An 18,465-nucleotide genomic window follows, 5' to 3' on the forward strand; every position below is an offset into this window, starting at 1 on the left:
TACTTGTATTCTATTTTTACATTTACACTTTAAAATAAGATGCATGTATAGTTAAAACATTTCAAATGTGTCAACTACTTATTAAAGAATATTGTTTAATGTCTAATGGATTAATTTGTAATTCTAACACGCGTCTAAATTATTGTATAATCTAATAGTAATACATTCTTCTATAAAATATGCACTGTCTCTTTCTTCAGGATGGGTAGCAGTTCCTACAGAGCCTGCTTTTCTTTTCATTCCTCATACTTGGAGGTAGTAAATGCCCGCTTTTAATTCTATTCTTATTACATTATACAAACGTAAGTATATGGTAAGCCTGTGCTTATTTCCTGTGATTAGGTTAAGGACTTCCTGTCCTACATCTGTCCTGTTAACATCTACCCTAACGTCATTCCTTTGGGCAAGACCATGGAGGACCTCACAGAGCTGTAAGAACTGAACTTTCTCTTGTACAGTATATTATCATCTCGTAACAATAACACTGAGTTTTTAAATTCAGGTTGAAGCCACTGTGTAGAAAGCATTGTGGACGAGAGGAGATTGTCTACAAACCGCTCGGGGCTCTCAAGAGAACCAGAAAGAGACGACCATCAGAAGGTAAGAGTAGTTTTGTCCTCAGAGTCTAACTTCCTGCACAAATCAAGGCCAAAAAGATTTAGAATAAATTGTCGTAACGTCAGGCTTGACATGATACAGTAAAACTCACACGATCATCACTGTTCAGATCATAAGTGCATAGGAAGCCCCTTCAGCTGAAATTCACATATGGTAAGGGGTGTTTTATCACAACAGACTCGGCCTTTCAACCAATCACAGCAGAGAAGTCTTTCTGAAAGATACTTAGAGTCCTATGCATCTAAATACACAAAAAGCACCTCCTCTGCTGTGTTAACCTCAAATAAAACAGTTGTCTTGCTAACATGCTATTGTAAACAGAAGCTAACATTGGCTCCACCTCAGAGTTCTTCTGATTGGTTAACTGCTTTGGAGCTGACATTGATGAGTGACGCTGTATGGAAAAGTTGAAATTCTTGACATGACTTCTTAAAAATGCAGCGCTCATGTGTGAGGCACTGCCAAAGACACAAGCATATCGGTCACATACGTTCATCAATGCATGTTTACATTGAAAAAACAATGGAGAACTAGAGCACTGGAATGAAAACATGTATTCTGTGTGAACGGCTTAAGCGGTTTCAGACACAGAGACACAGTTTTTTACTTTAAAATAGCTTTACAAGCATTCAAAGACACTCGAAATCAAAACTAGCTATCCTTAAAATGGTTAATATTTGCCTTTTTAATTCCACCAAGGCTCAGACAGTGATGGCGACCTGTTTGAGGAGGTTTCAACAGTTCAGAGGCGGCGCAAGATAACAGTGACTGACCTGAGCACAGTCGCCATAAGTGTACGGCCTCACAGCACTAATGCAGACTCTCACCATAATGACCAAACATATTCCCTCATAAAGCTTTGTCCCTCTGCGCACACATCCAACTATATGGACTGCACTGAATCAAACGATGATGATGATGATAATGAAGAGGATACAGCTGAACAAACTCCTACTGTCGCTCCTCCTCCATCCTCCCACACTCATTCAGACTCCACGCAAACCACTTCTACTCAGCCCTGTTGGGAAAAGTTCTTCAAGACAGAAGTGGTGCTGACAGACGAGAGTGAGTTGGAGAACAGTCAGAACACACAAACGCTCTCCACTGAAAACACAGCGTCTCAATCGCCAGAGCTGTTTCAGGATGAAGATGAAGACAGCTCCATTCACATGAGCTCCTCTCAGTCTACTCATATATCAGACGCAGGGACCGAAAGTCTGAGTCAAGTAGACACGCTCATAGTTCAAGAAGACAACAGTAAGGCCTGTAACCTCCAACACAAGACTGAAGAAGCAGTGGAGCTGAAATCAGACTCTCAGGTCTCATCTGACTTTGAGCTTCCACCAACTCCGGGATGTAAAGTCCCACAGCCTGAAGACCTGAAGGACCTGTACAGGAAGTTGGCAGCAGGAGAGGACGTTGTTGTAAGACGGATTTTTTGAGTGTTCATTTTTTATGGTTTGTTAGAGCAGTGTTTCCCAACCCTGTTCATGTAAGCACACCAACAGTGCACACTTTCAACCTCTCCCTAATCAAACACCCCTGAATCAACTCACCCGAACATTAGAAGAGACTCCATGACCTGAAGTTAATGGGTCAGATAAGGGAGACATCTGAAATATGTACTGTTGGCGTGCCTCCAGGAACAGGGTTGGGAAACACTGTGTTAGACAACAGTTTACCTCATGCAGTTTTGTACCTTTTGCAATTTTGTATAAGCTCAGTGCTTTAAGCCAATTAATTAAAGTCTGAAGAAAAAGTTTTCAGTCTTGTGATTAAATAAGATAATTTCAAATGAACAACATTTGGTTTTTGTGATTGTTTTGGAACATACTGTACGTCTCAAACTGGATTCCTGGAGGGCCGCAGCTCAGTTTTACTCCAACCTTAATCAAACACAGCTGATGCAACTAATCAAGGTGTTCAAGACTACTAGAGACTTAAGCAGGTGTGAGATGGAGGTGGATGGAGCTAAACTATGCCGAGCTTCTGGATTCCCTCCAGGAATTGAGTTTGAGACCACTGATATAGAACTTCAGATTCAGTTGCCTATGAGAGAAAAGACTAGGAATAATAAAAGTCAAAAAATGGTCAAACTACTTCCTCTACAAACAAACATGTTCATGACTATACAGACATATTAAAGTGATAAAATGAGAAACCATCAGTTTGCAACATCAAACAACATAGCGAGCTGTTTTTAACGCCTAAAAATTATTGGAAGCGAATGATAGCGGAAGTTGAGCCAAACAAATGCAAATGGCATGCGCCGGCTTGTACGTCAAGAATAAGGTCAATAAAAGCTGAAATAAAATATAGCAGCTGAGAAATGTGGATTTCTAATTGAAATCTATTTTAAGAGTAAGTGTAGAAGACACCGCTGTACTAAAAACAGATCTGCGGATAAAAACCTGCATTTTTGAAAAGTTTTTCATACAAACAAGAAATGCTTTGTTTGTATTGCAGTGCTACATTCACATTCTGTCGAAATTACAAGATACAACTAGGAAACACAAGTTATGTTAAAACAGCTCAAAGAGAAATCTTTAGGCTTTTCTGGACTCTCAGTAGTGATTATTAAACCACACTGAACTGAGCTAAACTGAACTGAACTTAAACACTACAAACTGAACTACACTGTTCCAATTTACTATAACCTTTTATGTGAAGCTGCTTTGACACAATCTACATTGTATAAGCGCTATACAAATAAAGGTGAATTGAATTGAATTTTGTTTATATTAAACTAAACTTTATTTACTTGAATTACTAGTTATTTTTAGTTGTAACAATCCTAAAATAAGACAAGCTCAGAGTTGTATTAAAATTCTAACTGTCTGAATAAAACATGAATAATCTTTAAACTAGCAATCATGTTTCTGCAAAAATTCAGAGCAGAAGTGAATGCACTGGAAATACACATGTGGTTTATGTTCTGTGATCTTTATTGCGTGCAACTGCAGTTACCGATGACAAACACTGTCAATTCTGCACCTGCTCAATGTGACTGCACCCAGATCAGGAAGCACACACAAAACCACCAGCAGCTGGTTCTCCATCTCTACATCACTCCAACAATATTGTGCATGCTTTCACTGGCACCAGTAAACTACAGACTTCCTTAACTCCTCCAATGATTTGGCCTGTGCCATTAACACACGACTACTGTAATGAAGGCACATTAGAAGAATCATCTAATATAAACCAACAGATCACAAACAAGAGAACATGACGACTGCTAGTAAAAAAATGTGCGAGTATACAAATTAAACTGGTTAATATAGGAGAAATACTGCCGATATTTACTCACATGCTCAATTTTTATGTTCTGAAATGGGAAAAAACAAAAGGATCTGCTCCAAATTTTTTGGTCAGTGTAAATGCAAAAGCTGAATCTTCATTGCGTTCACAGATTTGGATCAACACGAGTATAAATAAGTTTATAACACATGAGCATGTGTGCTTGAGTTAAAGGTGAACCCTCAAACAGCGTGAGATGCAGGTGTTTACTGTATGGTATAATGTTGTCCTGATTGAAGGTTAAGATGCTGCTGCAGCTGTTTCAATGGTGATAGCCTCAGATCTGCCACTGCCTTGCTCTGTGCACGTTACATGAAGTGAACCATCCCTGAAAACACACACACACACACACACACACACACACACACACACACACACACACACCAGTAACAGTTTACATTAGGGCTGCACAATATATTGTTTGAGCATCGGTATCGCAATATCTGCAATAGTCACATCGCAGGATCTACATTATTATATTGGGATAATATAGTTTAGGATTATATATATTATATTGGGATTATAAAGTCACACAGTTCAAAATACTGCAGAGTTTAACCATAATGGAGCAAAAGGTTGATCATTTGCACATACTTTAATATAGACTCTTTATTGACCTATTTAAACAGTAAAGTCTTTGCAGTGTTATTTTATATGAGATGTTTTCCATTTCTGTACTTGAATACAATTTGAGCAGACTGAAAACCAAACAACATTGTTAATTCCAGTTTTGTGTTTGCTCTATATTACATTTAGCTATACTTGTACAGGTCAATTGTTTATTACATTCAGTGCATGATCTGTTCCCCTACAGAATCATGCCAATCAATAGAAAATTAACAATTGTTTCCAAACAGGTATTCAAGTCATCTGGTGAAATTGTATGCATATTGCGATAAATATCACAGAAATGTCAGATTTTTCCAGTATCGTGCAGCCCTAGTTCACATACAGAGAGAGTTTTTATGACTGTGGCTAATATTCAGAGTATGGTGCATAATACAAGCAACATACAATAGTCTTCTGTCTAGACTGAAAGCAAAAATCATGCATAAGATAATTTAATATTTGACGTTTAATAATACAGCACTGTTTGGAGTTTCTTTTGAAAGCACAATTTATTTTATACTAATCAAGGCTAAATTAAATTATTCAAAAATACAATAATAACAGTAATAATACTGAAGCTTGAAATAGCAGAATTTGTTTCAGATCTAATTCATTTCTGTGATTCAGCCTGAATATTCTGCATCATTATTTCACATGCGTCACATGATCCTTCAGAAATCTTTATAATATGCAGATTTCTTCAATATTATTATTATTATTATTATTATTAAGCATTATGCATCAATTAAACCCTTGATTCCATTCATTACCTCTTCATAGTCAGCACTGTGACGATATCATGCAGCTCTTCTTTCGGTTCCAGGTCTCCAAGTACAATCTAGTAAAAGCAACCACAGTCATATTCAAAGCTAAAATAACCCTTTAAGATTAAATGCACAATACAGACTTCACACTCAAATGTGCATTAAAATCCTGGACGGACCTGTGCGATTGGCTGCTGTGCCTGGAAGAGCTGGAGCCGCACTGACGACAGACTGCCAGGACCCTGCAGCGTGTGCTGGCGGCGGGCGGGCAGAGGAGTGCCAGACGGAAACAAAACAGTGAAAACCTCCAGTCCAGAGTCATCCACTTCCTGAAACGCCAACACCACATCTATTCATCAAAACGAAGCCACCTCACTGCTTAATGAGTTCACTTGACTTTGAAGAAGAGTTTACGAAGTGTTGATGTTTGAGCAAACCCAACAAAGTCCATGGCAAAGGGAGATCTTCACTTTTTTTTTAAACTGAATTAGCTTTTTAAGGCCTACATCTAAAGCCTGGTAGGAACAATGTTTTAATTATTGCAGATTTTAACAGGAACATGCAAACAACATAAAATAATAATATAATAATAGTAAAGAAAAAAATGGATACTAAAAATAAGCGCTGGTAGGAACAATAGGCTACAATAAGCTTCTTCCTGGGTTTGTGACATCACCAGCCCTAATATATACATAAACTCCGCCCCCTGGGAATGATGTTTCCTTTATCATGCACTTTAGTCAATTGCGTCATGACTAGCCAATCAGAACACACTGTGCCAGTTGACCAATCCGAGCCCACTGTGTACTTCTGATAGAGAGTGGTCTCACAATTGTCTGTCAACATTTGTATCAATAAATGTTTTTAGGAGAATAAAAACAGTGGTGTAGAATAAAACAGAAATATCTGAGAAAAAACAAAAGCATGACCACATTATAGAGAAGCCAATATACAAAAAGCGAGCCTTCAATAATCCTACAAGTCTATCTATAATCATTAAATAGTGCACTCAGTATCATGAAATATCTCCCTACTTTAAGGGTGATGTCGCTGGCACAGCAGTCCACAGTGATGGAGTCTTCTCCCAAAGCCAGACTGTCTTTTCCCACCAGGATTCCTGCCTGCATGGCAGCGCCGACCGGAATCACCTCATCAGGCGGGATGGAGTTCAGCAGCTCCACGTCTGGGAACAAATCCCGGATCATCTGCTGCAGCTTCGGGATACGAGCTGATCCTCCACATAAAACCACCTTAGAACAAATCAGAGAGGTCAGTTTAATCTCAGGTGACAAATAATATCAATATAATCAGAAAATACAATCGAAGACAATATGATCAGGAACTAAAAAATCTACTATTTGGGTCTACAAATCTACTATTCAGATGCCTCCAACTCAAAAGTCAAAATACTGCATGATGAAAAAATATCAGCTAATTTATGAAATGTAATTGTTATTATATGTTATAGTGCTAATTCATTAAAAATAAACTTTACAACTGAAAAAGGCATCATCTACATAAATTCTTCAATTAAATAGTTAAATTGAAGAGGATCAGACTTATTTAGATTAAAACTGAAGGTCAATATTTTAGTTTTGTTGTTTTTTCTTTTATTTTCTAAAATTATCGACTCATTGTATTTATCAATTATATTTTACTTTCTTATGTATTGTTTGTATGTTGTATCTTTTATTGTAAATTGTTGTGTAAATGTTGGTTGGTTGAAATATGTAAGTCATTGTGTTTGAATGTTTAAAATATAATAAAGTTATTGAGCTTATTCTTCAATGCGGAAGTGCGCTCATTTTTGCGATTGTTTTAGAACTTCAGATTCAGTTGCCTATGAGAGAAATGACTAGGAACAATAAACCGCAGGAAACGGTCAAACTACTCGCTCTACAAACAAGTGTTTGCATGATTACTCAGACAAAGCAGAATCATATAATAAGAAAATGTCAGTTTGCAACGTCAAGCGGGGTAACGAGCTGTTTTTAACGCCTAAAATGAATAGAAGTGAATGAGACCGGAAGTCTCGAGCCAAAAAGATTCAAATGGCTGCGCCCGCTCGTACACGAAGAATAAAGTGAATATAAAAAGAAAAGCGCATCATCTGATTAAAATTGTAAAAAGTTTATAGCAATAAAAAACACTGCAGTTATTGGCACTGTGTTATTTTAGTAAACATTGAAACTTTAAGTTCTGTTTCTAATTTTTAAGTTGTAGTAATAAAACAATGTAGGGCTATATAGTTCAGTTAAAGCTTAAATTAAACTAAATGAAAATTAGATGTTTTTTGACAACTTTCAGCCAAAAATTTTTCAGCCAAAATTTCTAATAACAAAACTATTTTATTTGCAGCTCCCTCTACTGGTCACTCATTTGTATAAAAAAATAACAGTCTTACCTTGTTGACATCAGAGGTGGACAGGCTGACTTGCTCCAGGAGACTTTTAATTGGCTGGATGCATTTATTAAACAGGCTGGAGCAGATGAGCTCAAAACGGGCTCTAGAACACAAACATAAACAAACATACAGTTGAAGTCTGAATCATTAGCCCTCCTGAGTCATCCCCCCTAATTTCCCAATTTTTTTACCCAATTTCTTTAACGGAAAGAAGATTTAATAACTGATTTCTTTTATCTTTGCCATGATGACAGTACATAATATTTTACTAGACATTTTTCAAGACACTAGTCTTCAGCTTAAAGTGACATTTAAAGGCTTAACTAGGTTAGTTAGGCAAGTCATTATATAACATGGTTTTGTTCTGTAGACTAAAAGAAAATATATAGCTTAAAGGGGCTAAAAATTTTGACCTTAAAATGTTTTTAAAAAATTAAAAACTGCTTTTATTCTAGCCAAAATAAAACAAATAAGACTTTCTCCACAAAAAAAATACTATCAGACATACTGTGAAAATTTCCTTGCTCTGTTGAACATTTGGAAAATATTTGAAAAAGTAAATTCACCTGAGGCTAACCATTTTGACTTCAACTGTATATAATACACACAGAAGAGCAACACGTCTGCTCTACAATACAGATCTACCAGAAACTTCGGCTCACCTGGACACATTGCACTCAAAATCCATGCCATCGTAAAGCGAGTCCACGAAGCAGTTTGCGCTGCCTAGCGTGGAGAGAGTGTGTTTAGCCACATCAGCGCTGTTCATCAGCTTCATCATCGCTCGCGGGTTACCACTCACATCCTGCTTAAAAGTCCTGCAGAACGAAAGAGGAGCTCACAATAAGAGCGTCCAGACACCACTACAAACGGCTGCTCCTTCAAACAGTGCACTATTTAAGGGTATAGGGGGTGATTTCGAATACTTGTTTGTCAAATAAGAGAGACAAACTAACAAATACAAAATAACACATTTAATAACACACTGACTTCTTGAACTCTGCGGCGAGGTGTTGAGCGAGCTCCTGTGTGAAGCTTTCTCCACCAGTCTGGTGGTCTGTCTGTGTGGCGAGAACACGGTAAACCCCGCTGTTCACCTCCAGCACGGTGACGCTGAGCGATGTGCCTCCCAGTTTATACACCAGAACATGACTGTGATTGAAAATGTAAAAGAGCATGAGGATTCTGAGGAGCTCTAGAATAAAAAAACAGTTCACAACGAATCTTTTGACCATATATCTAGGCCTGTCACAATAATCCATAAATCGACTTACCGCACAACACTTGGACATGACCTCTATCATTTTTGATGATGCAGTATTGAAGGATTTGATTATTATGTGTGTGTATTCTACTGTTTTTACAGACTGTTTTTCTGTTCTCTCTTCTGTGTTTTTGCACAGCAGAAATGTGTGTGGGTATGCATATTCTGTTCATCTTATCTCGGTGTGGCCGGAACATTTCGTCCCTGCGCAAAAGTCTCTATCTGACTCCCTCACAGATGCGCGCATACCTACACGCACACATTCTCACGTATTCTGGTTGCTGTAAGCTGTCTTTGTATCGTTGTTTCCCTCCTTCTATGATAATATTCTTTTGTGTTAAGGCTCAGCTACAGGCGGACCCTCAATGTGTATATAAGATTGCTCTTCCCTCCCTTGTGTCAGAATAAAATCATACTGAACCATTCAGCTGATTTTCTTCTCATCTTTTCCAAGCTTGGAAGGTCTTGATGCAGACACTCACTGGTGATACAAAATACTAGAGTGAAGGGACCCGAGGAAAAAACGAATTTTCCTACAAATATATATCACCCATACATAAAAACTATTCTAGCAACATTTTAGCTGATTGTGTCAATATCTCTATTGCAGGGGTCAGATTCAGTATGGTTAAAAACACTACAGTATTTACTATAAATGACTATATTATATTTTCATGTGAGTGTCTGACAACTAAAAATAGATCTGGTAGCAGATATCACAGCCTCTGTTACTTTCTACCTTGTGTTAGCATTAATTATTTATTTATTTAGGATATGCGTTTTCACATTCTGATTCCAATGCCTGATTATTAAATAGTAAAATGACTATAATTAAATAAAATACTCCTAACTCTTATGTGTTCTTTGGAAGAGTGTACTTGCATTGTGAAGCTATTATACTGACATTCTAGCATTATATAATGAGTGGCATAAAATGGTTGTAAAAGAATAATAATGATATATTATTATTGGTGTAATATATCGAACAACAAAAAAATAGATATTGTGACAGGCCTACTTGTATCACCTGCTATTAATCTGTCACTGTTCTGATACCTTTATATTGTATGTGCATGTACACGCATTTACTTATTTATATACTTGTAATTTTTATTAAGCATTTTGTTTTTTTATTATATAATTTTTCACGTTTTGTTTAGTTTTTCTTAATACAAGTTGATAGTTTTTTAAATATTAATAAAGACGATGCTTAAAAACCCAGTTCAACAAAGATGATATGATGCTCTACCTTTTCCCCAGTGGTGAGTCCTGGCCGATGTCGTAAGCTAGAAGAGCAGCGGAGGGTTCGTGAATCAGCCGTAACACATTGAAGCCGGAGCTTTCTGCAGCTTGCCTAAAAAACACAACTGACTTTAATGGTGTTTTTGCTTACATCAGCTATATTATGCATGGCAAGCATGGGCGTAAATCTCGGGGGGAGGGGATCTCCTCTCTCGGGGGTGGGGGGCATATAACTTTATATATATAGCCGCCCCACCCCCCAAAAAAATTGGGTTTGACAACAATTGCATTTAAAAATTGCCCCCCCTCCCCTAACTCACAGTGGTTTGGCCCACTGCCTGCTTTCCCAGTTCATCTCAGCTACTCTACAAACAGGAGTCAGGTGTGTGGCTGCAGCTCAATTCATGTTGAACTCCAGCGAGCAGGGTGTTTTATCCACTTCAAATAAAGCGATTCTCTTTAATACAGACTCATTCATGAATTAGTTGCAGCAAAAATGCTGATTACTGATGTAATTTTCCATAAATCTGCTTTATTAGCAATTAAAGTATTGCTTATTTAGCTTGTTTACAATAGCTCGTTGTATAGTGCACTGCAACGAACACGCCAAAGCCATTTCACATGCATTGTTTTATATGTGACGACTCTTGGCATAATGTTAACTTAACATTAACTTCCACAATTAGCATATCATTTAGCTGTGCAAGAGCACGGTATTATTTGTGTCCCCTTCGAAAATTCCTCATGAGAAATTTTATATTTATTGTCTCCTCCTACTGTGTGGAGTTTGCATGTTCTCCCCGTGTTCGTGTGGGTTTCCTCCGGGTTCTCCGGTTTCCCTCACATGTCCAAAGACATTCGGTACAGGTGAATTGGGTAAGCTAAATTGTCCATAGTGTATGTGTGTGAATGAGAGTGTATGGGTGTTCCCCAGTGATAGGTTGCAGCTGAAAGGGCATCCGCTGCATTGAACAAGTGCTTGATAAGTTGGCGGTCCATTCCGCTGTGGAAATAAAGGGATTAAGCCAAAAAGAAAATGAATGAATGAATGTTCTCCCCTACTGTTGAATGAAATTTACGCCCATGATGCCAAGTGTTTTCCAGCCATCTATAAACTTGAAAGGTTGATAATATACCTGAGTGCACTTTTCTGCATCTCGTCAAACTCAAAAGGCACAGTTATGACAGCATCTTTCACATCCGAACCCAAGGCTGACTGGGCCGTTTCTGCAGGCAACATGAAATGATCGTCAGCGGCTCACATCAGGCAAACTACGAAAAGGAATAAAGGATTCAGACGATACCTTTCATTTTATGGAAGATCAATTTCGCGACGTCTTCAGGTGACACATATTTGGTCGTCTCTCCAGTGTCGATTTCATATCTGGGAAGGTCACTCTTGTTGACAACCTAAGAATGAGTTAGAAAATACTTTACATCAGATGTTGCATTTTCCGTATTTCCCAGCCTTGTTTATTTACCATTTTAAACTAAATCATACATTTCATCCTCTCATTTAAAACGTTCATCTATTCCAGGTCAAAACATAATCAGATACATCATGAGGGTTAAAAACTGTATGTACTTACAACACATTTGCTTTCCTCTTTGTGTGCTTGTGCATCTGGGTCATCATAGCTGTCAAGTAAAGGCCATTGTTTTGTAATAAATCAATTGCTATTAATTAAACAGTTAAAATGTAATGCAGTGATTTATCTACGATGTATTGTGTAACAGCTAAATTATTACAGGCTTTGCTAAATATGAAAATATCCTCAATTGATTTTTGGCGCAGACATAAACATGCACCTACCGTCTACCCAGGATCTGCTTCACTTTAACAACGGTGTTGGCAGCATTTCGTATTCTGCCCTGCTTTGCAGCGATTCCCACTATCTAGAAAAAGCAATGAAATAAAATCATCAGATCAGAACAAGCACCGACTGTCTCACTTCATTTCAATCTGAAATAAATTATAAAATTCACATTAATGTTTTTAATAATCATTAAAAATGTATGTTATTACTTAACTATTGCTAATTAATTAAGCTATTACATACACAAAAAAACAATTAAACTTAACACAGATTTTATAATTCATCTGTGATGTGCTGTCCTATTAGAGAATGAGCCAGAAGTTATATTATGATGTTTAATGTGTTATATCTTTAACCCATACAGGAATTAAGAGATCCAAAAACACAATGAATGTTTAGAGATGTAGCAGGACATGCAATATACACAAAGTAAAAACAATAAAAAACACAAGTGTATCAATTTCACACCAATGATTAATCTAAAGGCTGATGAGAGAACTGTGTAACGTTAATCACTATCACAATGAATGAATGAATGAATGAATGAATGAATGAACGTCACATCTGTCCATGTGCATGCTGGGTAAATTACCTGTTCAGTGTCTCTGTAGGCCACCACAGCTGGAGTGACTCTGTCTCCTGCATCATTGGCTACAACATCTGCTCGTCCATCCTAAAGTGAAAACATTTATTAAAACACGTTTGTGTATCTGCTGTTTTGTCTGCCTCTCCGTCTTATTCTGCACCACAAATAAGTTCTATATGACATTTAATTACGTTGTCTACATATTCGCGTCTGTTAAGAGAAGCAAAGTGATTGATACATGTAAATAATTCACCTTAAATACAGCGACACAGGCACATGTGTATCCAAAGTGCACTCCAATGGCAGCCATGCTTCCGATGAATTCAACCGGAAGCCGGTATCTGTATGCAAATGAAACGGTGGACGCCTTCAAAAGACAGGCAGTGCTGTTAGCCAATCAGCGCGCGACTGAAATGACGGTATGGGAAACGCCTGATTTAGAAACCGACGCCAGAGGGCGGTGCATACTGGGTGATGAAGTTCCCTTGAAAGTGCGCACGAGTGCATTTTGAGCGCACAAAATCATGTCTTTAACCAGCTCTATTTCCATCCCGCTGCTTTTGCTTTTATGTGCTGTTTTATTGTCAGTTACTGACGCAGAAGAGTGCGAAGGTGAGGTTGGTCGGCTTGGTTTTTAAAGCGCATGAGCCGCTGAGTTTAAAAATAGTCACCTGAAGTATGCTGGGTTATTTTGCACAAGTGCATGAGGGTTTTCACACAGTGAATATAAGATATTCACTGAATGAAGCCATTATTTAGCAGTCCAGTTGGTTTTGGCTCGCATTCTGAAAACATCTTTTTATCAGTATTTTATTTATTATAATATTAAAAATCTATATTTAGAAAAGTGTGTGTGTGTGTGTGTCATAATTATTAAATAACATAAAATCCATTAAAATCTGAAATACTACAAATGGATATAATGCTTGAGACAGTCCACTTACATCTATAAAACACAGCTTATGTTCTGCAGAATCATTACTAATGCTATTATTATATAACTAATCCATGAAATCAGCCCTCCAGTATAAACCGCTGTTTATTAAGTATGCGTGTATCTGTTTCCAGTGTGTGTGGGGTTTTTGGGTCGGCTTTATAACTCACTGGTGATCAGACACACAGAACTGTCCCCAGAGCTGGTGGAGGAGGGCCTGAACAGAGCCTGCGCCGAGACTACTGGGAAAGAGAATCGGCTTGTAAGAAGATAAAAATGCACAGTTTGAATCTTATTTGCCTTTGGTTAATGGTTGAAGTCAGAATTATTAAACCCCCTGTTTATTTTTATCCTCCAATTTCTGTTTAACGGAGAGAAGATTTTCTCCACACATTTCTAAACATAATAGTTTTAATAACTCATTTCTAATAACTGATTTATTAATTATTGTATCTTTGCCATGATGACAGTAAATAATGTTTGACTAGATATTTTAAAACAATAATATACAGCTTAAAGTAACATTTAAAGGTTTAACTAGGTTAATTAGGTTAACTAGGCAGGTTAGGGTAATTAGGCAAGTTATTGTATAATGATGGTTTGTTCTGTAGACCATTGAGAAAAAATATATAGCATAAAGGGGCTAATAATACTGACCTTAAAATAATTTAAAAAAAATTAAAAACTGCTTTTATTCTAGCCGAAATAAAACAAATAAGACTTTCTCCAGAAGAAAAAATATTATCAGACATACTGTGAAAATTCCTTGCTCAGTTAAACATAATTTGGGAAATATAAAAAATTAAAATAAAAATAAAAATTCAAAGGGGGCCTAATAATTCTGACTTTAACTGTACAGTATATGAGGTCTTGTAATTGTGTCCCCTTTCACCTCAGTGTTACTACCTGGGAGCTTCCAGTGATTCTGCAGCCAAAGTGACAGGTGAGGTGATTCGCCCCCTCAGTGCACATGTTCCTGTCCACAAAATCTGCCAGAGGCTTCAGCGCAGGGACGGCCAGATCTGTGAGCTCAGATATGGTAAGGTAAACTTACAAGTAAATATCCTTTAAAGAGGCCATATGATGCTTTGTGATGTCTTCCTTTTCCTGTTATGTCATTTATTAATTTGTGCTTCCTTACAAAGAACACTGCTCCAGACCTGCATAAAACAGATCATATATAATCTCCATAAAATAAAAAGAAATGAGATTTAAAAATCAGCTAAATACTGCTTAAAGGCAAACACACAAAAAGGCAAGGCTTCAGTTGGTTTTTGTATTAGTGCTGTATGTTGTGTAGTGTGTACTGTCTTTTTGTAAACTACAAAACCCTGATTTGGTGAAAACGGTGATGTTATTCATATGCATATTACGTTTTTGGGCACTGGCGAGTATGTCACGTCAAAACCATAAACGTTGTGGAGTTTGTTGTGAAATACGTTTGATATATATCTACTGGCCTGGCATGCGTAACGTAAAAATATAAACAGGAAAAACCTTTCTGTTTTTAGTACATTGTTGTCCTGCAATCATTACTTTATGAATACTAAATAAAAGTCATGATTGATTACAGTAACGGCCCATCAGCATAAACACTTCACATTTACTTTGAATGGGTGACAAGCGTTGCTGAACTGAATTGTGGGTCCATCTGTACCGCTTCAGTGGCGTTGCTCACTGCAGAAGTTGGGACTTTCTCAACTTTTCAAGTGCCAACGGAAACGTCAGCCAATCACATCGCTGTATGCAAATACACCAGCTCAGACAGTGGGCGATTGCTGACTAACTTCAGATACACCCTCTGTAAAGCGTTGTCGCTGAAGCCCTGTGTGAATCGGGCGTGAGGCGCATTATACTTTTCAAAACAGACTTTAGGTGACTGGCCAATCACAACGCACTGGGTCAAGCTGTCCAATCAGAGCATTTTCTCAAGTTTGAAAGCGTAATTCAACCAGAAATTTTCAGATAGAATGGGGATAGAGGTTCTGATCGAAACTAAAGAGGAGCTGAGACTTTTAATTCAGTATACTGATGTATTTCCTACTAAAATGGAATATTGAGTAGGAGGGCAGAGTTTTCTTTTTGCGCATCCTTCCTTCATAGCAAACTTTTGCTTAAGAATATTGTTGCTGAACCAAAAAATAAATAAAAATCTTTTCAGTGTTCTTACTTTTAAAATGAATTGAATATTAATTACAAATTAATTGTTCGCCTAAAGAAATAACAATGCGCGCTAGCAAAATAAACATAGTAAATTTGGATTTGACACAGACTTTAGAGTATATGTCAACCCATTAAACAAAATTACCTTTCAAAGTAGCATTATATGGCCTCTAACTGTGCTAACAACATATTAGGGTTTGAAATATTCAGAAATACTTGTCTACAAACTTTTGACACATACATATGCTGTTCTCCCATAAACAGAGCGTCCGGTTCTTGACTGGAGCAGAGAAGCTTTGTCTAAAATGCGAGTGTTGGAGCTGAAGAGAGTCTTGGCCTCATGGGGAGAAGATTGCAGAGCCTGTCTGGAGAAGAGTGAATTTATCGCCCTCATCCAGGAGGTGGCCCCCAAACACAGCTCTGCACAGTACAGAACACACACGGAGGAGTTCTGAGGGCCTCCTCGTGCAGCTCCATGCTGGAGACACAGAGTTCTAAGGAGAGGGCCTCCCTGTGCAGCTACATGCTAGGGACACACAGGAGGGGCAGCACGTGCAGCTACTCTCAGGGACACTTTTGAAAATGCACCGAGACTCCTAACTTACAATGCTTTTTATAATGTTAATTGCGAGTAGCCTGTGCAATATGTGCACATTTCCCCAGTGTCTCATTCTCCTTTACCACTGTAAGCATTTTCACCCGCACACTCAAAATAAATGACTAAGCTTTATTAGTGTCTGTGATTAAGAGGTTGCTTGCAGAGATGCTGGCTATTTTTCTTGTCCAGCAGTTTAATTTGTTAAGGGACCCAAGCTTGTGTTAAGCCTTTAGGCCACTGTTTCCCAACCCTGTTCCTGGACGAACACCAACAGTACATATTTTAGATGTCTCCCTTATCTGACCCGTTAACTTCAGGTTTTGGAGTCTCTTCTTATGTTCTGATGAAGTTGATTCAGCTGTGTTTAATTAGGGAGAGGTTGAAAATGTGTACTGTTGTTGTGCCTTTAGGAACAGGGTTGGGAAACACTGCTTTAGACAGCTTATATTTGAACTCCTTGACTGTGTATGAGACTGTTGGTGAGTTAAACAAAACCCGTTAACTTATCGGGATCATATTTCATGATTCGGATCATGCTTTGACACAATCTACATTGTATATGCGCTATACAAATAAAGGTGAATTGAATTGAATTGAATATTTTATTCAGAAAAAAATAATGTTTTGGTAAGATTTTATTTTTATGGTCCCATTTGCACATTTTGTTGACGATGTTTTATCTATAGTAGATGCCAGTTACTTCTCATTTGAGTATTAGTAGACTGTCTGGTTAATATCTATTGATACTGCCCCTTCAACAGACATTGAACTGACTATAAGAAACTTTGCAAGTACATGTCAACTTACACTAACCCTAACCCCAACCTAACAGTCTACTTATAATCTAATGAGAATTAGTTGGCATGTAGATGCAATGTAAGTTAAATTCAACAAAAAATAAAGGGACCATCAAAATAAAGTGATACCAATGTTTTGGATAAATTATAGAAATTAAGCCTTTTTTAAGATCATTATTTTTGCACTGATATTATGGACAATTTCTTTAATAGATCTCTTTGGTATAAAGCAACTGCATGAAAACAATTATTGTAAAATATAGAGGAATTAAATTATATTGTGAAACTGTAGAGATTAAAAATGACTAGCTAACAAATGAGTACAAGTGAATAAAAGAGAAAAGCATTACGTCAAAATTATTGAGTGAAATTATTTGGGGCTCCACTTTGATGATTTCATGTCATCAAATGATTCTCGATCCTTTGGTATATAAACTGTTGTTACAATGCATAACATTTTAGTCTGTGCCTTCTGTAAATTATAGTAAAAAAATTATGCGTTTTAAAAATAATTTCTTTTAAATATTAATTATTTGTATAACAGTTATTATGAGGACTTAAAATAATAGCCCAAATAGCATTAATGAAACATTTTAAGGGGTAGAATATGTTGAATATGGATGAAAATAATGCATAGAATCTTACTGTTTCTTATAAAAATTTCTATACTTAATTTGAAAATTTAATGGTGGCGCAGTGGGTAGTGCTGTCGCCTCACAGCAAGAAGGTCGCTGGTTCGAGCCACGGCTGGCTTTGCATGTTCTCCCCGTTTTCACGTGGGTTTCATCCGGGTGCTCCGGTTTCCCCCACAAGTCCAAAGACATGTGCTATAGGTGAATTGGGTAGGCTAAATTGTCCGTAGTGTATGTGTGTGAATGAGAGTGTATGGGTGTTTCCCAGTGATGGGTTGCAGCTGGAAGGACATCCACTGTGTAAAACATATGCTGGATAAGTTGGCGGTTTACTCCACTGTGGCGACCCCAGATTAATAAAAGGACTAAGCCGAAAAGAAAATGAATAAATGAATGAATTTGAAATTTTAGTGGCAGCACGGTGGCGCAGTGGGTAGTGCTGGTATTGTTGCTGAATAAAAAAATAATTAAAAATCTTTTCAGTGTTCTTACTTTTATAATGAATTGAATATTATTTACAAATTAATTGTTCGCCTAAAGAAATAACAATGCGCGCTAGCAAAATAAACATAGTAAATTTGGGTAAACAGTGGGTAGTGCTGTCGCCTCACAGCAAGAAGGTCGCTTCATTCCGCTGTGGCGACCCCAGATTAATAAAGGGACTGAGCCAAAAAAAAATAGAATGAATGAATGAAATTTTAGTGTGAAATGCAACCTGGCCATCAGTCCTGATTTCA

The 18,465-nt window shown here is 37.4% G+C and overlaps 3 protein-coding genes across 3 annotated transcripts in view; 2 read left to right on the forward strand and 1 right to left on the reverse strand.

Annotated features, from left to right (window-relative positions):
* The window catches only part of dclre1c (DNA cross-link repair 1C, PSO2 homolog (S. cerevisiae)), a 28,940-nt gene extending 26,520 nt beyond the window's left edge, over positions 1-2,420 (forward strand). The window contains exons 14-17 of the mRNA XM_056455958.1: positions 201-255; positions 343-431; positions 503-600; positions 1,318-2,420. Coding sequence (XP_056311933.1) covers positions 201-255; positions 343-431; positions 503-600; positions 1,318-2,060 — 985 coding nt within the window. The 3' untranslated portion in view covers positions 2,061-2,420. The remainder of the gene's footprint in view (positions 1-200; positions 256-342; positions 432-502; positions 601-1,317) is intronic.
* Positions 2,421-3,540: 1,120 nt separating this feature from the next.
* On the reverse strand, positions 3,541-12,964 carry hspa14 (heat shock protein 14). The gene is made up of 14 exons (XM_056455965.1): positions 12,858-12,964; positions 12,611-12,691; positions 12,015-12,097; positions 11,791-11,839; positions 11,506-11,611; positions 11,338-11,428; positions 10,209-10,313; positions 8,686-8,847; positions 8,358-8,513; positions 7,696-7,798; positions 6,326-6,541; positions 5,471-5,620; positions 5,298-5,365; positions 3,541-4,246 (listed from the first exon to the last, which is right to left on the reverse strand). The coding sequence occupies exons 1-14, from the start codon at positions 12,912-12,914 to the stop codon at positions 4,159-4,161; spliced, it is 1,515 nt and encodes a 504-aa protein (XP_056311940.1). The 5' UTR covers positions 12,915-12,964; the 3' UTR covers positions 3,541-4,158.
* An 83-nt stretch (positions 12,965-13,047) lies between these two features.
* On the forward strand, positions 13,048-16,431 carry cdnf (cerebral dopamine neurotrophic factor). Its single transcript, XM_056455966.1, has 4 exons — positions 13,048-13,216; positions 13,673-13,800; positions 14,436-14,577; positions 15,966-16,431. Exons 1-4 carry the CDS (start codon positions 13,129-13,131, stop codon positions 16,154-16,156), a joined length of 549 nt encoding a protein of 182 aa, XP_056311941.1. The 5' UTR covers positions 13,048-13,128; the 3' UTR covers positions 16,157-16,431.
* The last annotated feature ends 2,034 nt before the right edge of the window (positions 16,432-18,465 follow it).

Source organism: Danio aesculapii, chromosome 4, assembly GCF_903798145.1.
Source record: "Danio aesculapii chromosome 4, fDanAes4.1, whole genome shotgun sequence".
Classification (NCBI taxonomy): domain Eukaryota; kingdom Metazoa; phylum Chordata; class Actinopteri; order Cypriniformes; family Danionidae; genus Danio; species Danio aesculapii.